The sequence below is a fragment of the Amblyomma mixtum genome, chromosome 1, assembly GCF_055824585.1.
Source record: "Amblyomma mixtum isolate Tamu chromosome 1, ASM5582458v1, whole genome shotgun sequence".
NCBI classification, from domain to species: Eukaryota; Metazoa; Arthropoda; class Arachnida; order Ixodida; family Ixodidae; genus Amblyomma; species Amblyomma mixtum.
This window is the reverse complement of record NC_143012.1, coordinates 275,041,500-275,063,130: the sequence shown is the minus strand read 5'-3', so window position 1 is coordinate 275,063,130 and position 21,631 is coordinate 275,041,500. Positions and strand designations below refer to the sequence as shown.

The following is a 21,631-nucleotide window of genomic DNA, read 5'->3' as shown; positions in this document are numbered from 1 at the left end:
ACGGCGCTCGGCTGCTGACCCGAAAGACGCGGGTTCGATCCCGGCCACGGCAGCCGAATTTCGATGGAGGCGAAATTCTAGAGGCCCGTGTGCTGTGCGATGTCAGTGCACGTTAAAGAACCCCTCGTGGTCGAAATTTCCGGAGCCCTTCACTACAGCGTCCCTCATAGACTGAGTTGCTTCGGACGTTAAACCTCAATAAAACAATAAAAACATTTGTAGCAAACAAACTTCGCCACCCCGCTCCTCTTTCAGGGAGAACCAAAAAACAAGATCACTAAATTGCGAGAGACTGTGTTCACATTCATTCGATCAAGCGGATATCATAAGGAATGACTCTTTCCTTCAGGCAAAAAAAAAAGAAAGCATTAATCGAACGTGAGAGCTCGCACAGAAGACACAGAGTTTTATCGGGATTCCGGCTTCGCGCTAATAAAACGAGCAGTCCGCTGCCGTACTGCATTACTAACAAGCGAGAACTTGAGGCCCGCACTGAATATTCAATGGACGCTTCCAGTGCGGTGCTTCTCTCAAGCATGGCCTCGTGCTGTGTTTATGCGCTGCATGTTCCTCGGTGAATATTGATCGCTTCGCGGCTGGCCGCTTCATAGCTCCTCAACGGTGAAAATATTTACACTCATTTAGGGTAACAGAAGTCCAAGAAATTTAACTTTGATGATTCCTTTACTTTTTCAAGCTTAACGCGTTAGGCATGGCTAGCGACGTCGTCATGCTTAAATTATACTAGGTGAGCAACTAACTGCATGAGTTTCGGAACATGGTATGTTGGTCACTTGCCACAATTAGTTCGAAATGTCGTTGCTTTGGTCTTGGGAGTAGGTATTCTTCGGACGTTATAAAAAAAAGGTCAATTTAGACTACGACCTTTCGTGAGCGGAGCTGTTTCGACATGCTTAGCTGAACACGCAATATGGACTGAATCAGGAAAATCAGGCGATCTCGTCAGGTGGCTAAATCGAAAGAGCCGGTTGTTATCAACACGAATAAAAGGATAGAAAAGAGGTAGGATTTTACGTAGTATTTTGCAACGACTTATTTTCTGGATTGATATTAACCATTACGTTCGGTACCTGTAATGTGGAATAATTGGGCTGACAGATGGCAAACATTGCTGCCGCTTACTCCTAAGGAGCGCTACGAACACTTATGAATCACGAGAAAAAAAAAACTGAAAAATGATTACTACAAACAGCACCACATCGTTCCTTATCTTTATTTGTCATATTTTTTCAGAGATTTTTGAAGACCTCCGGATGAACTCTACGGCCCGACTTTGTTCGATAAACTCATTCTGAGCGAGAGCTAAGCAATGTTGTGTGTTGCCTGCCTTTCAGCGGGGAGCAAGAAGTGCCGGTGCTCCGTGCTGACTGCATAGTTACTAATTCCTGTTTTGGAATCTGAAAAAAATATGTGTGCGATAGCTAACGCAATTGCTGCCTCTTCCGCTTCCAGGGAATCTTGCAAATTTGAAATGGACGCACTAACTATCCCCTCCCCAGCTGCAAAAATCCTAGCACCATCACCCCCACCAAATCGCCTCACCACCCTGCTCTGGGTCCCTGCCCACAGCGACCACCCAGGCAACACGGCGGCTCACATCCAAGCCCGAGCAATAGTCAACCGGTCTGAGAGTGACCTGCCTTTCTGTTCTAGTTGACCTGCCTTTGTCTCGCAGTGCCATTGATCGGCTTCTCAATTATCACACATCACCCTGTTTTATGAAACTCCCGCCTAATCCACCCTCCACCGCATAAATCTCTTCCAAAAAGCGACCAGGCTTTCTGGCGCCGGCTTCGAACGGCCGCAGTCTCTACCCCTTACCTACTCTGAATTATAACCCGCGGTGAAACCTCTCCTCACTGCCTCATTCTTTGTGTCCTAGCACCAGAGCCAACTTTCTGCACTTCCCAAACAAACCCAAGCCCCCGTGACAAGGGTCAGGACATCAGGAGTGGTGGGAGGATGCTCTGCGCAGCTCGCTGCCGGAGATACAGCTTCTGGAAGTGGGCTGCGCACGAGGGGTCGCCGAAGCACAACAGTGCCTGGTCATCTAGAGCGGCCCGAGGGTTCATCGTCGCCCTGCTTCCTCACTCCCCCCGACCTCACTTGGTTCCTTCATGCACCAATAAAGTTGTGACCTACCTACCTCCGTGTTGAAGCCAGATATTGCTGTTCACGTGCGCACGCCGCATTTCCACAGGTCTTTTTCATCTGGCGGGCACCGAAACACATATGACGCCAGAACGCGCCGCGGTGTCTTTTCTTTTCCGAGTCACGAGATTTCTTCATCTCATTTTCGTCCTTCCACTTCGAGATCGAACATTGCAAAGATAAGGCGTTGACTTAAAAACCGGCGTTTCAGTCAGCGCATTAAACAGCACTATTATGATACATTCCAGCGGCTAAAAAGACACGGACGAAGGTAGACGAGACAGGACGAACGCCGGACTTCAACTGAGGTTTATTTCACAAACAGCGATAATATACAAAAGGGGGCGCAAGGAAAAGTAATCCGTGACAAGATTAACCCATAATCAAAAAAGTGCAGAAGGCTCCTTTGCCATGCCATTCATGTTTTCCACATCGGCGCACCTACTATCTATCGCCTACCTGGCTGAATCCACCCGTTTGCCTTCAGGTAATCTATTTCTTTTTTGTTTAGCGCCACAGAAGGGCTGCTGACGCAGTTTTCTTTGTCATTGAAAATACTGAACGCTTCAAAAATTTCTCGGCTCTTTTGAGTCTTAAATCTGCGCATCACAATTGTCCTTTCTAAAAACGCCTTACATGCTGGCTTGTGTGAGCAACGGCGAATGTGGTCGGCTAGGTGACCTCCGCCAGATAACGAATGGGCTGTCCGGCGATGCTCTAGCAAGCATCGTCTACCTTCGTCTACCTGCCTCGTCTACCTTCGTCCGTGTCTTTTTAGCCGCTGGAATGTATCATAATAGTACTACCAACCAACTAGCCCAACTTTCTACGCTTAATGGCATTAAACAGCGCCTATTCAACACATCTTTTTGGTACTAGAGAAATGTATGTTATAAAATATTAAAATTCCAATAAACGCCAGGCAGAAAACAAGAAAAAAACTTATGAAAAACATAATCGCTTTTTTTTCGTGTGGCATTTGTTCATAATTTATCTTCCTTCCTTTTCTTTTTCCAGGAGGGGGGGGGGGGGTGTACCGAGTGCGTTCAGGCTCATTTGAAGGACTAATCCGAGCGGTAAACTCCACGATAAAACATCGCCGTCCGCACCTCGCGCAACCAGCGGCAGCGCTTGCGTAAGGAAGCCCGAGAGCGATATTAAAGCGCCAAAAAAGCATTCTCTACGCCGCTGCGCGTAACAGCAGCAACGCATTAAAGGCTGCGCTAACGCGCGAAACCACGCAAGCACACACCAGCGCTGGCGGTATACGCGCGCAGGCAGAGATCGTCAACAAGCCGCCGCTTTCCGATATGGAGCGCGCAACAGACCGTCGCTTTCCGCGGTGTCAGCAAGCAGATGAAAGCAAAACAAAAAACAAAAACAAAAACAAAAACAGAAAAAGAGAAACAAGACGCGGAGATGAGGATAAAAAACGGCAAAGGAAGCTATAGCGGAAAATGCTAGGGGCGCGCGCGTCCTATCGGCCAGCTGCATCCGCGCGGGTCCCGCGAGAACTGGACGGCAGCTTGTCGACGTGCTTAGCCGCGATTATTTCTGCTGGTTCAGACACAGAGAGCGGTTGCAGCAGCAGCAGAAGAGCGTGTGGCCGCGGGCCCCTTTTGTAAACAGCAATGTGTTGCTTCTTCCCCCTGATCTGGCGCCGCCGAAGCTCGCCGCGCAGCGCTCCGCCAGAGAGCGCGCGCCGCCAAAAGTGCCGGCGGCGGCGGCTGCTCCGCCGCTGCCTCAACCCAAAGGCGGCTTGCGCGCTCGCGCTCGCGAGCGCCTCCTCTTCCGCGCATGCGCAGAGACGGCCGTGCCTAAGCGGAGGCTCCGGCCGCCGCCGCTCGGAGCGCCGCCCGAGAAACCCGCATCAAAGCACGCGGACCTGCTGGGCAGGCGCACGCCGCGCCAGCGCGACGCGCTCTTCTCCTACGGCGAGAAGAAAAGCTCGCCTCGCTTGCCTGCGACAGGAGCACGCATCTTAGCCACTTCCCCTAAAGTTTCGCTGCGCGGACAGACGACTCGGTCTGGGCGAAGCGAGCGCGTAGCTCGCGCAGTGCTTCACGTAGGAGTGCGAGGAAGACAGAGAGGGAAGCAAAGAAAGCCGAAACGTCCGGACCCACCGGCACCAAGGTTGACCGCAATGAGACTCGGCTACCCTGAATAGCGAAGAAAGTAGCTGTTTCTTTTTCTTTTTTGCATTCTGCCAGTGAAAAGATCTTCGTCGCCTCTGGGAAAATCTTCCTCGCGCCTCAGGATGCGGGATATGCCCCACAGAGTGCCTTCCTAAAGGCATACGGGTTTTTCCGAAGACAACAAGGACATGGCAAGAGGCTCCTCGGCAAACTCGTCCGCTCATTGGTCCAGGGCTCTGGCGCCCACTGGCATGATTGCCCCTGGCGGAGGTCTGGAGTGGCCGCCTGCACCCAGCTACCCTGCCTGCACTGGCCTGGACATTGGCAAAGCCTGCTAGGAGCTCTGCCCCGGAGAGGGACATGGGATCGTGGATTCTCATCGCTGCCACCTTGCTCTGGGGCTCCACCGGGCTCGGATGGGCTGGTCCGGACAAACTCCCACTAGGTATTTTAATTTTTATCCACGCCTTGGGCACGAACATATGCCACCGCATTGCAGATGCATGCGCACTATGCTGTTTTTTATTGAAAACAGTGGTCGGGAATGGTGGTTTTTATTTTATACTTTAACATACTTTCACATGAAGTGAGCAATGTTTCTTGCATTTATATGCGCAGTTAGTTATACTGTGATAAAAAAAAAATACTTTCCTAATCTACTGTTCTTTTTTTCCTCCTTATAGCCTTCGATGAGTTTTATGACAGACGCTGGTTACATTAAACGGCGATGTGATCTTTTCGTTCTCGTAAAGAAAGATATAAGAAACCTGAACAAGGCTACGGCTGACCCACCCTTCAGTCGAATCTGAATGCTGCGGAAACAAATAATCTTTTATTTGATATTAATATCATTAGCCGAGCTGTAAGTAGTTTTAAGAATGCCTTGCCTGAACCTGCCAGTGGCGACACTGGCACGTGAAAAAAACTATTCTTGGGGCTGAATTTGGAGAGTATAATTTACCAAAGTTCTTGCCCTCGACAACGCATCTCAGGTTTCATGAACACAACGGGTACCAAAGCGTTACTTTAAAGCATTGGGAGCATGAATATTACACGAAGAGCAAATTGCTTTTCACAGTAGTAAAGGAGTGAAAACGTAGAAAGGCTTACCAGGCCTTGCTTACAAGCGTTTGAAGATCACTATCGCTTTGTTAACCTTATTAACCTTGTTGTTAACCTTTGTTAACACACTTACTTTTCCTTCTGTGGCCGACATGCTGCGGCAACAGGTACCGTTGTGAGGAGATAAGTTTACGCCAAAACAATGCACGCTGTTTTATCTGACGGAGTTCTAATAACCAACGCTAACTGTCGCGTTTAGAAGTACTTGAGCGAAGAGGTTGGAGTTAATGTTGAAATTGCCGTCTGGGTTTGGAAAAAAAGTAAAGGTGTGGTTTATTAGTCACCTGTACTTTTTTTGTAAAGCTCCCGTTTTTTTTACCGGCCATGTATTAACAGGGGCTATTGGCACTAATATATATGTTTCGACGGGAACTGACTACGCATGTAAATGAGAGAGAATGGCATTGCACGTCTGCAAACTATCCAGCACGTTGAGAGTTTCTATTTTTTATTTCAAAAATTGTCTTACAAGCCGAGGGAGATAGGGTCATTGTGGAGCTTGATGAAGTAGACAGTGACAGGTTTATTTTATTTGGCTATGTGAAAACGTACTTTTGCAGGGGAACAAAGGGTATGACTCGTGATTGAGAGAAAACACACTTATACATAAGCATGCGTAACCGCAGATAACAAAACACCTTGGGATTTTGCTTATTTCTTTCACATACACTGAAGGCCTAACATAATAGGAACATTTGTGTTATCATGTGAAAGATCGCTTTCAAACAATGCTTTTCACATATTTACTATTCTCTAAAATAAAAAAGAGAGTCAAAACGCCCTCGAACATGGCCGACTGGTGAAATAATATTTCGCAGTAAAGAGAACAATTTTAACTGATGTTCACCTCAGAACAGTTTCGCGTATTCACATGAGTGTGCTGCGGCTGAGACAGATTTTTTTTTATAAATATTGACTCGTTCTGACTCGACATCGCGAGGAATTTCCCTAAACCTCCTATGATGTTACACTATACAAGACTTTTAAATTTACCACTTATTAAATACAGTGATTACTGAACAATGATGGAGTTTATGCGCCAGAAACATTGAATTCTTACGGCATCTATTTAAGGATTTTCGCTTCAGGTAGCAGTGCCAAAAAATGTAGAAAAATGTAACACCTGACGGCGTTAATGGATTATTCGCAGAGTAGTACGTATGAACCCTTATTTTTTTTTTATTATTTCAGAAAAACGCAGAACATCTATTCACTTGGCTGTCTGAAAATATGTCCGGCAACTTTTTTTCAGAAAACATATAGCAAATTGGCATGCTGACGTGTAGTTCAAAAATATTTCTTTAAGTTTTGTTACGCCCGAATGTGTTTTTTCTTGTATTGAAAGAAGAACCAATGTTTAATCCTAATGCGTCTGGATGCAGCAGGGGAAAATATAATAGATGCAATATTGGAACCAGTTATTTTAATTAGCTCTCATCAACAGCATTAGTGGCTGATGCCACTGTTTCTGCTTCCATTACGATGGTCAGAAATTCAGTTTCGTTCTTTCGCTACTTGTTTATTCGGCGTTGTGCTTCTCACACTACTGCATAGGCATTCGCTGCCCCATTCGCGGTGAAACTCAGGCATTCATAAGCTCAGCCAATTCACTAAGGACCGGATGTTTCATTACTAGACTAGTTAGTCACCGCTTTTTTTTTTTTTTTTTGCGGGGAAGTGACAAACGCAGGCTGTCACATGTTATTTTGGCTAACTGAACAGCCTCGTTGACGTAATCGAGTTGCCAGGCGACAAAAGCAGAAGTGTACTTAGGAGTACTTAAGAGTACGTTTGCATATAAAACTATGATCAATCACTCGTCGAGGTGTTTCTGCTACTTTATAGTCATGATCCTGTTTCCAGGCGAGGCCCATATCACTCATTATGTTTGGTAACTTATACTGCACTTCTTTTTATATCTTAAACGGGCCAGACATGGTTGTTTTGCGTATTGGAGTTTTGTACTTCAGTGAATAATTAAAGAGCCCATGATTTTATTTATAAAATTTGAGCGTCTCCGACGCACTGTATATTCCAGAAAACGCGTTAGAAAGATTGAAACTTTGAAACTCCTCCCACTGGCAGCGACCACCATATTGAATGCTCGCGTGTTGTTAGGACATACGCGGTGTAGCGTCGTCTGCTATCGTTGCTGCAATGCATGCAACGAGGTCTCCTGCCCCCTGTAGTTTCGTGGATGATCGAAGTAGTAGTCGTCCCTCATATATGAGTGACTGCACGCTGACGCGAAAGCGAGAAGAGTAGGTTTCCTTCGGTATAGTTACGGTCAGGTCCTACTAGGCAAATGCGACGCCGATCGACTGTCGATGGGCTTGTCGGTATGCATTCAGGCAGTGAGCGTAGTCAGGCTGCTGCTGATGATGACGATGAAGATTTCTTACTTGCTTTTACTGAATGAGAAAAAACGCGTCACTAGTGATCACCAGGTTGCTTAACAGGCAGACAATACGCGACGTTCAAGGCGCGCATTGCTTTACATAACCTAGCATAACTGTATCATATTTAAATAGATTAATCAACTTTTAAGCCTATCGAACAACTGACCGCAGTATTAACAAGTACGAATTCCACCGCAGTGCAAACGCATTTGCCTTACCGTAGTTGTTAATCTAGCGCAAATGTGCTTAAAATGTCTGAGCACCGCAGCACGAAGCCCTCAGCCTGCGTGTGGAAACAACTCTTTCAACACCAAGCCTAAGTTACTGAATTAGCGTCTTCAATGGCCATCCATGCTCTGCACATAATCTTTAACGGCACTTGATCTATGCCTTCTATACCACATTATTTCTAGTCTGAACTTGGCCGCTCAACCTGTCTACTTTTATTCGGAGGCGTGTGAAAAATAATTTACGCCCTCTGGATTGACAACACGAATTAAACGAACCTCTTTTTATTGTTTCCTCGAGAAGCCCATTTGATTTTTGAAAAATGAAACCGTTCTCAATTCTTTATTAATCAGCGTTTCTGTTATAAACGCAATTTCATGAAAGAGCAACTCCCTCTTGGCACTGCAAAAACATGCGGCGCGACCAGGCGCTTTCGTAACATTTACTGGTCTGACAGTTGTGTTTGGTTTTTTGCCTGGCTCAACACAATTAAAAGTTGAGCACAAAGACAGCACTAACAAAGTCACAACAACAGGTTGTGGTAAGAGGAGAATTATTTTGGATTATGTGTTACATCTTGCACAGAACACGAATGATGCGTCCAGTAAAATTACGCAGGACGGACCATGTTCTGGCTGCATGCTCATTTTTGGGACCATCTTTTCAAAGGAACAAAAACAGCGTGACTAGACTGCTCCTTTAACGTTGTCACGGAATGACTACTGAGCAAATAGACCTAAAACATTCCGAAAACGCGCATGCTTAGATTTGTTACAGTCGTTCGTGGCCGATTATAGAGTTGACTACAAAATAAAGGCAATTTTCGGACGAGTACTTCAACCTCCACACGAGTGTTAGCATTGGCCGCTGGGGGGTTGTGGCAAGTATTACACCAGGGTGGCCATAGGCTGTTTAGGTCAGGAAGTGCGTTGTCGTTTCTGGTCACCGAGATCAGGCCTCGCCCTATAGAGTGTTCCGTGATCTCGCATAAATTGCATAACGAGGCCTATAGGCCCGGTTATGCAATTCCATCGACAGGTGGAGCTTTTTTTACCTAATGATGATGATGTCTTTCACAGTCTATGGTATCCTTTGAGCAACAAGCTCTACACTGCAGCAACTTGAGGTACTGCAGAAACCTTACACCTCTCTAGCGAAATGATAGAGAGAGGCCAGGGAGATGTCTTTCTTGAAACACAAAGTGAACAAGGGAGTGAGGAGCCTCAGGGTGGTGGCCAGCATTTCTATAAGAGTACTTGTTATCGTCTAGATGAAACGACATGTTTGATGATTTCATCACTACGAGTGGGTCCATTCCTCCAACTGTTGAACATGCTTGCTGCATATTTGAAAATCCACATTTACTGCGTCACTGAGATAGCCTAAAAGCGGTGAACGGGAAAGTAGGCATATGTAAAAATCAGATGTATTCGTTAAGAGACCAAAAGCCCAATGTCATAGCAATATGGACATATAGTTAAAGTAACCTAAGAGTTCTACACAAATATATGCAGTAGCGAGTGTAATTGAGACGTTAATGAGAGAGCCGGTAGCGCACAGCAATGAAGCATTCCAGCAGTAAAGAAGGAGGAAGTAAGAAAGCGTTAGGAGCAACGGAAAGGGGAGAAAGCAGCCGGTTAGGATCAGCTAACAGCAGATCTATTGAATAACAATAGGGAGAACGGGCTAAAAAGCTAGTCACCTTGTATGCGCAGTGCTCTCTGACTTAGAACGCACCAAGATCTTAGAAGAACGCTAACACATCATCTTAATCCATAAGATGATGTTAAGGACTTGCAAAATTACAGAACGATCAGCTCACTCTCCGTTGCCTACAAAGTATTTACTAAGATAATCGCTGATAGTCAGGACAACGTTGGACTTATACCAAATGAATGATCAGCGGGCTTCAGGATAGACTACTTGACAACAGACCAAATTCACACTATCAGCCAAGTGATAGAGGAATATAACCAATCTCTACATATAGCCTCCATTGATTTCTAGAAAGAATTTGGCTCAGTAAAAGTCTCAGCAGTCATGCAGGCATTACGGAATCAGGGTATAGATGGGCCTTACGTAAAAATAATGAAAGATATCTATAACAGCCACGGTTTTTCTCCGACATGGGGCCTCTAACGCTAACCATTTAGAAAAGATGTGATGTATGCAAAAGCCCGCAGCGTCACAGCATATCGGTTACGCGCTACTGCAGCTATACTAGTCAGATCCGAATACGGCGGTTAACAGACCGACAGTTGCTGAGGAACTGACGCAAATACGCACAGAAGCCGCAACAAGTGTGAAATTGAATGTTATCGCATTCCACTCTTTAAAAGAGGCTTCTAATTCTGCGGCATAAAAAATATCCTGCCAAGAATAAAGATGCATGCCAGTGATGTTCCGTTTCCCTTCGTCTGGAAGGCCAGAATGTCAGACCTGTATCGTCGTGTTCTTTTTATCGTCCGTGTCTTTTGCGCCCTGTAACGTGACAACGAAAGTAAGCCATCATCATGTATGTCATAGCGCTTGAATATTCAGTGAGAGCAAATCAGTTGCGCTCAATATTACGTGTACCCTAGAGTGGGCCCCAGCGTGGCATTACTTCCCTAGCCTGGAAGCACTATTCCGATGCATAAAACCCGAGGAAGATCTTGCGATGTTTTTAGGTCTGTGTCATCGTTGCCGACGGTGCCGTCATCATACAACATCGTTTACGCTCCTAGCGCTACTGTTTGGCCGCTGCTCGTCGTCCCCATGACCGTCCCCGCTACCGACGTGCGAGAGCCATCGACGTCTGAATCACGCGAGCAACCATGCGGCGGCGATGGACGCGGGCTGCTTGTGTCATGTCTTTTTATGCGTTTGACTCTGCGATTATGCGAAACTCTGCCCCCCCCCCCCCCCTCCACACACACACGCACACAATGAGCACACAGTGTTGGTGTCTAGGAACTTGGAGAGCAGCAAGGAAAAGCCACCTTTCTTCAGAATGAGTGTTGTGGCTATCAACTTGCATGATGATGCCAAAATCCGCATGGCACGGCAGCGGTGCACTCGAAATTTTAGAGCGCAGCTCTTTGGCGTCCGTTCCTGGGTTTCGCGACGTCGTCGGCGTCGGCGTTGTCGTCGGCCTCGTAACCAGCTCCGCCCCCCTTTCATCCCCCCAGCGCTATCGGCGTCAGCGGCATCAGTCAGTCGCTGCTATCTCTTCCCTCCTCCCTTTATCGTGTTGTCCGCTTGCTGCGCGCGCTTCTGCTCCCATCGTTTGCCGCTGGGTGTACACGCCGCCCCCCTCCCCCCTCTTCCTGCGAGTCTCCGGTTGTCAAAGCGCCGGCTCGAACTTAATTCCTTTCTTCGCTCCTCCTCCAATGCAACCCCTGTGCGGTGGCAATCAGAGAGCCAGATCGGTGGCGGCGGATCTGTATATGTGCACCGCCCGAGCCGAAATTGCGAATATGTGTGAAAAATAAAAAAAAAATTCTGTGATAGCGCATACATGTGTTGCTCGATTTCTTTGCCTCAATCTATCGAAAAGGTGAAACAGCTTATTTGCTGCACTCAAATTTCGCCTTAGGAAGTAACGTAATCGTCGGTAATTTTTTTACTACGATTATTCATGGCTGGACAGATTTGCATGCTGCTAACTTGACACCGCGAATTTCACCAGAGCGCAACGAATTTAATTTTGGCTTTTCATCTTTGTGGACTAGAGGACAAGACTGAAACACTTGTAATTTTTGCTTTTGTTCCGTACTTTAAAGTGTTTATTTACAATTCTGGCAGAGCCGTGAGCGTGAGCCGTGGAGGGGGGGTTGAGTACCTGCATAGGTATAAAAGAAAACCACAAGAGCTAACCACCAATACAGGAAGAAGGTAGAAAAGAAGGAAACAAACAGGGCGACCAACTCTGTGTCCCCCACGTCGAAATTCTCACAGTGGAAAAACGGAAAAAATATTGCTGGTTGCTTAGTGTTGCCAACCAAAAATATTATGTGAGAGGAAGGGAAAACTTTATATACACTAATGGTTTTTCCTGCGGTTTGGGGGCATCTTCAGAGACGTCTTGATTCTACCCCCAGGAGCAAGTTTTTGCTGGTAGGCACCACGTATCTAAAAGCGCCATTGAAAGCACGTTTCCTTTCCTTTCGCTACTTTTGCGCAAAGATGGAAGTTGATGAAGGCGACGAAGTGCAATGCACAGCGCGAGAGTGTGTAACAGTTCAACATGGGCTATGATCAGCTGCGGCCATAGCATAGGGCTCTCGTGCAGTGGCCAGCGAATGAGATATGTTCGTTCCGCCGCTGTTTCAAAACACAGTCGTGGCGAGGTACCCCATGAACACTACCCGAAACTAGCATATAGCCATCGCTAAACATTCAAAGTAAGTTTATTTTCCGCCATTACTGGCATCACGAAACTAACTTCAGAGGCTTCACCGCACACAGGCATTTTCCAGGTTAAGAGGCAGTAGTGTTATCGCACTAAAAAAAGTTAAACCGAGTAGACAAGCGACAACATGTGTTTAGCCTGAATAGCTCATGGTTTTGATTTCCTGGATGGTTGGCAAGTCTGGCGACGATATTAAACTCTGGATAAACTCTCATCGAGGTTAAGCTGGACTGATTTGCTCGCACCGCAGATGGGAGTTGATGAAGACGGCGATGTCCAATGCACAGTGCGAGAGCGTGTTGCAAATTAACACAAGGCGTGATCGTCTGCGGCGATGGCATAGCGTTCTCGAGCAGTGGCCAGCGAAAGTGTTATGTTCGTGCCGCCACGAGTCGGAATCCCGGTCGTGGCAATGTTTATGTAATTTATTTAGTTATTAAAGGTCAAGGCTTCAGCGATTAATTGGCTTTTGCAGCTTTGATCGTTCAATAAATGTGTCAAAATCCAAAGCTGTAATTTTCCGTCCGAAGAATAAAACTTGTAGTGCAGAACTAGCTCTCTCTTATAAATCACAAGAAATTGAAATAGTAAAATCATTCAAATCACTTGGTGTTTATTTTCACGAAAATATGCTGTGGGATGACCATGTCAGTCATGTCATGTTAAAGACATCGAAGGTTATAGGTTTTCTATCACGCCACAGACATATTTTACCACAGACAGTCAAACTTCTCTTATATAATTCCCTGTTCTGTTCACACCTAAACTACTGCACATTAGTGTGGGCAACAACAACACATACTAACTTACACAAGATATTAGTACTTCAGAAAAAAGTCCTTCGTATAGTTTGTGACTTGCCCGTTAGACACACAACTCAGGATTTGTAACTAACCTCAACATTATCACCATATTAAACCTCTATGCTTACAGACTGCTGCGCGTGTATATAGTTGAGCAAAAGCGCCATGTTGACACCATTTCATCTATGGCTCCTTTGCATCAGTCCGATTCACCATATCCGCATCGCCACAAACCACAATGGGTTTTACCATTCACAAGAACTAGCTACGGTCGTCAAAGACTTAATTACCAACTACCGTATTTACAAAACCAGTTAATTGAAGCAGGCGTAAACCTCCGTGAAATCACCATCTCCTCTCTGCGTAGCATGATTGTTCATTTGATTAAGTGCTAATACATCAACTCCTGTTTTATGAATTGCTCTCCACCCTTTTTGTTATTTGATGACTGGTTGTCTACTGTGCTGATACCCCTTTTTCGTTGCTGATACCCCCTTTTGATTTCTGTGTATTCTGTTCGCTTACAGACATTGCTTATATTGATGTTTTTGTTCATCTATGACTTGATGTTCAATTTAGTTCTTCGTTTTATGTTCTTTATGACTTCATGTTCAATTTAGTTTCTCGTTTTCTGTCACTGCCGTCTGAACAGGAGAGGAGAACTCCGTCAAGCGGATAGCCGCCTTTTTTCTCCCCTCCTCCATCAAATTGTATTTGATTTGGTGGAAATAAAGCATTATTATTATATTATTATTATGAAGTAGAGATTTCGCTCTGCAAAAAGCGGGCAGCAGAATCTGAGTATCTTGCGCGTCATCAGTCTGGGAACAGTGCCCGCCGCAGTGCCTCGGATCTGTATTCGACAACGTATTGAAGCAGCCTGTTCCGTTCATGTATGACATGAGGATAGAAAGAGCGCTTGAAAGCGCCAGGGCATCCTCTGGATGATGGCGTCCTCTGGGTACAAAATGTGGTGGTAGTCAATAAAGTTTGGTCACCTTACTGCCGGCCGACCTCTCCAGATCTCGTTTCATTAAATTACCTCTCTCTATTATTAACAAGTTGTAACAACTCCCAATGGGCGCTCCTATAGAGTGTCTATCTTCAACTTCTGCTTAACACAGTTGACACGAAGACTGAAAAAATAGTTGTTTGGCACAAACCTCGCTGCACGATTCTGCACGCGCTCCAGCGTAGTGCAATGGGCCCTTTAAGTATTGAGACCCGGTATCTCAGCTGTCTGTGGAGTTACCTGCAGCTGCTGGCGCGCCTGTAAGAGGTCCAGAATGCTGAATATCTTGCCTCCTCCTAAGCTGCTAAAGACTTCAACTGCTTTGTGTACGCACTCCAGCATAGTACAGTTGGTGCCGACTCAAGTGCCCAAACTGCGCAGGTATATCCATAATTGGTATGTCACAAAGTGGACAAGGGAGGGAAAGCCTCAGGGTGCTTGCCTCGGTGGGCAGTTGTTTCTTGACAATCACAATCAACCCTCTCACTACCATGATGGATCTGATGTGAGTGAAATATAAAAGTTTCTTAACTTTCTGGAGAGCATCCCTGCAGTTCCGTTTTTGGAAGCTTAACATTTTTCAAGTATTTTTGCATTAATATTTGACCTGCTTTGTCCAGGTGAGGTCAGCCAAAAAATAAACACCGAGATATTAATAATCTCTTATTTCGGAAGAAGGATGGATAGCTGGGTGAGTTGGTAAACGTTCATTGTGGGTGGTACAGCGCTACACAGACGAAGGCACAAAAGGAGTGTGACGCAATACTCTGAAACAATAGGAGTGTGCCTGTGCGTGAAGGAAACACTTCCGTTGAAACACTGCATTAGCTATACCAAGAAAGAACAGTTGTAAAGCAACATGACATATGGAACAGTGTCGAACGCCTTTTTAAAGTCCAAGAAGCGTAGTGTACCTGTACACGGGTGTCGAAGGCAGAAACATGTCACGCCTGAGTTCAGGTAGTTGCGTTATGCATGCCTTAAAACCATGTTGGGATTCGGTGTACAATTTATTGCACCCGAGATGTTTTTTCACGGCACTGACAAAGATATGTTCCATTATTCTACAACAGCTTCAAGTAAGGGAGGCAGGCCTGTTATTCGCGACACTTTTTCCTGAATCAACTCTGTGAATCAGGACTACGTTAGCTACTTTCCACTCGTCAGGCAGGAAGCCAAAGTGATTTATTAAAGAAAATAACTAGGTAATAAGCCAATTTTCATCGGCGCAACATCACGTGACCTAATCTTTGGTACTGATCGCACGAAACTGATGGCACTCCGGATAGGTGTGGTAACATCGAGTCCCTTTTTATGCTGAATTCCTGTACTGCTAGTTATTGTACGAATTAACAAGCTCTAAATGGTAGGCCGGAAGGCACGTGTCACTTGAATTCAAACTTCAACGGCACCTTTCATGCGCGTTTACAGAAACGCTGGCATCGGTTTCATAAAACATTATAATGAAGCATACCTGTCTACAGAGCGATCGATTAATAAAGCTCTACAAAACTTAATGCCCCCCCCCCCCCCCCCCCAAGACGCATTCCTTACTGCTGATTACTGGAGGGAAAAAATTAAGGTCTATAAGGGCATCAACATTTAACGGAAACCCTACCAACTCCAAGTTGGAGAGGAGAAACCTAACAAACTAGACACGGGGCGGTTACGCTGGGCACGTGATGCTGCTGCGTTGTACCATGGCGACAAGGACGATGCGTCCTCTGCAAGCTGTCGCTTTCTTTGGACTAAAACCAGCAGAAATGCCGCAGCAGCTGGAAGTTCCGAAGCCTCGAGTCCAGCGCCAAAGCTGGCGTGTGGATACTCAGCGCATTTTCCCGAGACAGATAATTACCGCGAGAAATTACGCTTACGCGAAAGTGCTATTCGAAGGGATTAGAACGCAGCACCTTGATATGCTAACACGTCCGAGAAATCCCTTGACTTGGCATATGCAAATAGCCGACCCCAGGATTAGTCGACAGCAAGACAGATGGGGGATTTGGTAGCGGTGCGAGAAGGCGCAGTTTTACTATTGTTCTTTTGTTAAATTTCATTTAATATTTCTTTTGGTTCTTTCCTTTCGGTTCTGGGAAAGTGAAACAGGGGCGCCGGGTGAGAGAAAAGCAGCGCGTTATAATTAGCAACTTGGAGGAAACAAACGCCGCTTTAATCTGATATAGCCATCAACAACAGCAATAACTCCTTAATAACAGCGTTTCACTTCGCTTTCGATGGTCCATTTTTTTTAAGGCTATGTTTTCTAGGCTTTGGTGAGGCTTTTTCCGTTCATTCGTCGCAGAATATTATGCTCAACTTTGCCGACGCTAGCAAAACCACTGCACCAAATTGCATGACGCGCGTTCTAAGGTATTCGCTAGAAGTTAATTAAAAAGATCGTGGGCTGTTCAAGAGAAGGTTGGCATGTGACTTTAGAAAATAACACCGTGAAATGTTGCAGCCGTTTCCACGCAGTCGAGTCATTTGCTTTGAAGAAACGCAGTATAGCGAATATTAGTTAAATGCGTAACACAGCATTCAAACAGCACAGCAACACAGCGTGATGAGACTTGCGCTTTATCATGAGCTCTGGCTGCAAACACTAACTACAGCTGCACGTGCCTGCAGCCATATGTGCTGTGTTCGCTGGCATGCAGCACGCAGCAGATGCTTTTCGGGTCATGTGTAGTATCTTAAACGTAGTTCACTTCCCCAATCCCTCTTTGAAGACTCGAACATGCGTTGGAAAAACAGTTGCGCTTTAATGCGGGCCTGCGCTCATACTATGTCTGCATAGGTTAAATTTTTGTTTTGTGTTATCGCGTACCATTGTGATTTTGCATTTCTTTCCCCATATAACGCGCAGCAGCTTCACGAACAAATGCGAAGCCAGAGCTGTACTTTCTACGACATTTTCGTAAAAATAAAAGCGTGTGAACAAAGTTCTCTCGAGTTATCAATGTATGGCTTTTACATTTACGCCTCAGTGAAGTGAACATTATATAACGCACAAATGATTGCACCTCTTTCCTCTTCCTTCGGCTCCATGTTGTAGGGCTTGCACGTTCTTTAATGATCTGAAATGTTGATGCGTTCTGGTGAAATCAGAGAGCTAACTTCCACACTTCAACGAAGAGGAAGCCGAGAAGATGGTTGGTTTTTAGATTTCACGTACCAAAGCGGCTCAGGCTGTGAGGGACGCCGTCGGAGAGGGCTCAGGATAATTTCGACCAACGAGCACTGACAACGCACAATACACGGACTATAGCATTTCGCCTCCACCGAAATACGACTGCCCCGGCCAGCATCAAACCCGCAAATTTTGGGGCAGCACCCGAACGCTATAACGAAGCACTGCGGCTCATGGGTGCCAGGCACCGTGTACACATTGTTTACTAATGCCCAAACATGTAGTGCTTCAAATGTAACAAATTCATAGCTATTTCTTGCACGTGTTAATACTACAAGGTTCAGAACTTAATAGAGAACTTCTCAGCTTCAGCACGCCATCGATATTGTCCAGATGAGATGGGCATCTGAGACGATCGCAAGGCACACAAAAAGAAACTTTTGCAAGTCTCCTATCGGCTGTCTCGTGATCGTCTAAAACGCGAATTTCATCTCGACGGTTTCGGTGCACAACAACTTGCCCAACAACGCATCCTACTGCTCACGCTACCATTCTCGCTTTTTTTTAATGTAGTTTTTGTATTTCACTCTTATTACTGCACTCAAACGTTCATTAAAAAAAAAACTGCTGTCTTCACGGGGTTTGCGCCGTGTTATTCAATCGTGTTACTTTAATACCGCAGTTGAACGAGAGGTTGATAATCGAAGAAAATATTGTTTTGGACCACGCCAGCTTCCTTTGAGAAGCCCTGGGGCTCATGCATGAGGGACTCTCTGAAATAATGTCGCATGCACATTAAGGATATGAAGACATGACATGACATGACCAGGACATGACACGCGGGACGGCGAGTTTTAGTAAAAGTGATTGTACCCCTTATTTGCGACACTATCGACGGAAATAATTGCACCCTTGGAGACATGAGAGTCTGCCACCATTGTCGTTAGCACATCGACACCAAAAACGCGCAACTCAAATACGAAACCTTGGCCACAATTTCCCTTTTAGCCCCGCCGCACTCTGGCGCCGGAAATGAACATCTGGTGCGGCGCTTGCAAATTCTCTCTCCTCGTGGACTCGCCCGGCCGAGTCATTAATTACCGTGCGAACGAGCCGCACGGAGGCAAAAACAAAGACAAAGCTGGAACGAACGAAGCGTTCACGAAAATGGCTAAACGTGTTGCCGGCGCCATTGCTTTCTTCCCACTGTTTCTGCTCTCGTGATAGTTAATGTGGGGCTCGAACGAGCAGAGTTTCGCGTAGTGGCCACGTTTTCGACAAGTAGCGCGTCAGCGTCGCTTGGAAATTAACCCGTTTAACGAGTTTGTGTGACAACGGTAGATGCGTGTACGACGACGCCTCGAAATAGGACCGAGCTTTGTCCTTTATCGCACGTGGGATGCATGCTCCTCCTGCCTCGTGAATGTCCGGTGAACTATCGGACGATTCGAGTGAACGATTGTTCTTAGTAGTGCATCATGAAAAACTGTCGACAAAAAGAAGGGACTTGCATATACTCATAAGAATAATAACAAATTCTTTCTTCCAGTTTATGAAATACAAAAACCGAAGATGTACAGGATAAATGTGTCACAAGTCCGTGAAGAGAATTTGTCATTGGGGAAGAAGACATTCAGGAACACGCAGAAACTTTTCTAGAGGCCTGCGCAGCAGACTTCTGCACTCAGTAAGCAGAAAATATAGAAAAAAATTCAGACCCGACACACGCATATATGAAGCAAAACAGTAGTAATAGAGTGAAAGGGAAGCCAACGTATACCGGGACATTTTTTCAACGGGTACAGATACCCAGATTAAAATCTGCGAGATACAAGCCAGTAAGGCCTGTGCACGTGGGTGGTGCCGCAACGGAGACAGTATATACATGATAGAGCTCAATAATTAGACGATTAATAAGGTAAAAGCAACTATAAACTTTTCAGGCCCGCCAGGGTTGCTCAGTAGTTAGACCGCTCGGCTACTGAGCTGGAGTACCCCGGTTCGAAACCGACCATGGCGGCCGCGTTTCGATGGAGGCGAAACGCAAAAGGCGCCTTTGTGCTGTGCGATGTCAGTGCACGTTAAAGATCCCCAGGTGGTTGAAAATATTTCGGAGACCTCCACTACGGCACCCCTTTTTCTCTCTTCCTCGCTTCCCTCACGGCGTGGTTGAGGTGTCTACCGAGACGTTAAACAGTTTCTGCGCCATGTCCCTTCATCAAAAACCATCGACTTAGAATTTTTCTAGCCGAACTCTCTGGGTTTCAGCGGCGTGTGTACGTATGTGTGAAGCCTCTCAGTAGCAAGAATAACAGGTTCACTGAGATCTTTCTCCACGCGCTACACCATATAAAATGTGACCGCCTATGCTATTCGTGAAACAAGCTCAATCAAACTGCTAAAAATATCTATTATTCTCGTAGAAAATTCAATGATATTTTCAAAATTATGCATTTAAGGCCTGCTAAAAAGACATTCGTAGTTGCCTCATCAGAGAATAAGTCAATATTCATGTCACCTCTGAGTAACGTTTTCAAGTTATTCATCGACAGGCATGAAATATTACTGCGAAAGCACTATTCTGATGGGTAAACCCAGTACAAGTTCATGCGTTGTTTGTGGATTTGCGCCAAGTGAAATAAATAAAAACAAATCAAGTAGTTATTGCCATTACTGGGATTCGAACTTGCGCTGCACGAGAGCATAGACTATTGCCGTTTTCTTTTTTTCTTTATTGCCGACTTCAACACGCCATTTTAGAAAACAATCCGCGTGAAGAACACAACACAAATGGAAAAATATTTCACTCCCACTTGTGACTACAGGATCAAATTAAAATTCGCGACGTGTAACAATGCCTCCATTCGAGGAAGCCACTCAGGCACTGGTTCTTGTATCTTGTATACATGAATAACAATGTCAACAAATTCACGAAAATACTGCCTTATCGGCCTCACATCAATGTCTGCATAGCTGACCGCCATCATGGATTGTCAAATACTGTGTAGGCCGAATGTCATGATGATGTCAGAACGAATTCCTTCTTCATTTTCAACGGGCAAAAAGATAGGCTATTGCCGCAGCTCATGTTAAACTGCAACACATTTTCGCGCTCTGCCTTCCACATCTTCTTCATCAATACTGCTATCAAACTAATGTAGTGAATGTACTGAACAGCACTGAATGATAGCCATTCACAGGCGCCATGCATGCGTACCGGCTGTAAACACAGCGCTTTTGGGAGCCGCTGCGATCTGTGTAGCTGTCCTGAGTTCGTTTTTTTTTTTAGGCGTGCTCCAGTGGTATTAATAACATTCCAGCGTTATTTTACATTTCACACAAAAATGACCACTGCCGCGGTGGCGCAGTGGTTATGGCGCTCAGCTGCTGACCCGAAAGACGCGAGTTCGACCCTGGCCGCGGCAGTCTAATTTAGATGGAGGCGAAATTCTCTAAGCCCGTATACTGTGCGATGTCAGCGCAAGTTAAAGAACCCCAGGTGGTCGAAATGTCCGGAGCCCTTCACTGCGGCCTCCCTCGTAGACTGAGCGCCTTGGAACGCTAAACCTCCATCAACCATGCAACCAAACACTAATATGACCTGTTGTCAAGTACGTACTAATGGTTAATTTTTTTCCCCACCAGTTACGTCGGTGCCACTGTGTAAAGAAGACTTCCACTTTTCTAATCTCGGTGCTACACGTGTACCTTGTGAAGGACCTTCCCACCAGCAAACTTGTCTCATGAACCGCGCTGCGTTTTTGCTCCAAATGCATTTCACTTTTCTTCCACTTCTCTCAAAAATTGTACAATAAATCTCCGACAAATTCCTCTCACTGTCGCAAGCAAAGTGAAGCGGGACCTAAAAATATCGCAAAGTAGCGGAGAACTTTGAGTGTCGGGTGTGTGCAACAGGCTGGGCGCACGCGTGCGGTAGTTACTTAACAAGGAGCATTTGCTGCTCTCGGTCGAGGATAATTCCGCTTCTTGAGGCCGTAAATATGCTCGGTTTAAAGTGAGCGCGCAGTTTATGGGGCAGCGCTCGCGGATCCAGTGCGCTGCCTCACACACGGCCCGGCGCTGAGCCTCGCGTTTCGAGCCTGGCGTTGCGCCCCGCCTCAGCGGAATGAAATATTTACTCTGCTTAATGGCATTGTGCTGCTCGGCTGCGGTAGCCGGCGAGCAGCGGCGGCCCAGTTTCTTCTGGTCTGAACACATTAGTCATTAACACTTGTGC

General features: G+C 45.9%; 1 protein-coding gene across 5 annotated transcripts in view; it reads left to right on the top strand.

Annotated features, from left to right (window-relative positions):
• Nucleotides 1–3,848: 3,848 nt before the first annotated feature.
• The window catches only part of LOC149371752 (glutamate receptor 1-like), a 173,862-nt gene continuing 156,079 nt past the window's right edge, over nucleotides 3,849–21,631 (top strand). For 2 of the 5 annotated variants that reach the window (XM_089566037.1, XM_089566040.1), the window contains exon 1: nucleotides 3,851–4,752. In XM_089566037.1, coding sequence (XP_089422163.1) covers nucleotides 4,668–4,752 — 85 coding nt within the window. In that variant the 5' untranslated portion in view covers nucleotides 3,851–4,667. Of the gene's footprint in view, nucleotides 4,753–21,631 lie in introns of all 5 variants that reach the window. The other 3 variants (XM_089566039.1, XM_089566038.1, XM_089566041.1) reach the window with 2 other exon arrangements.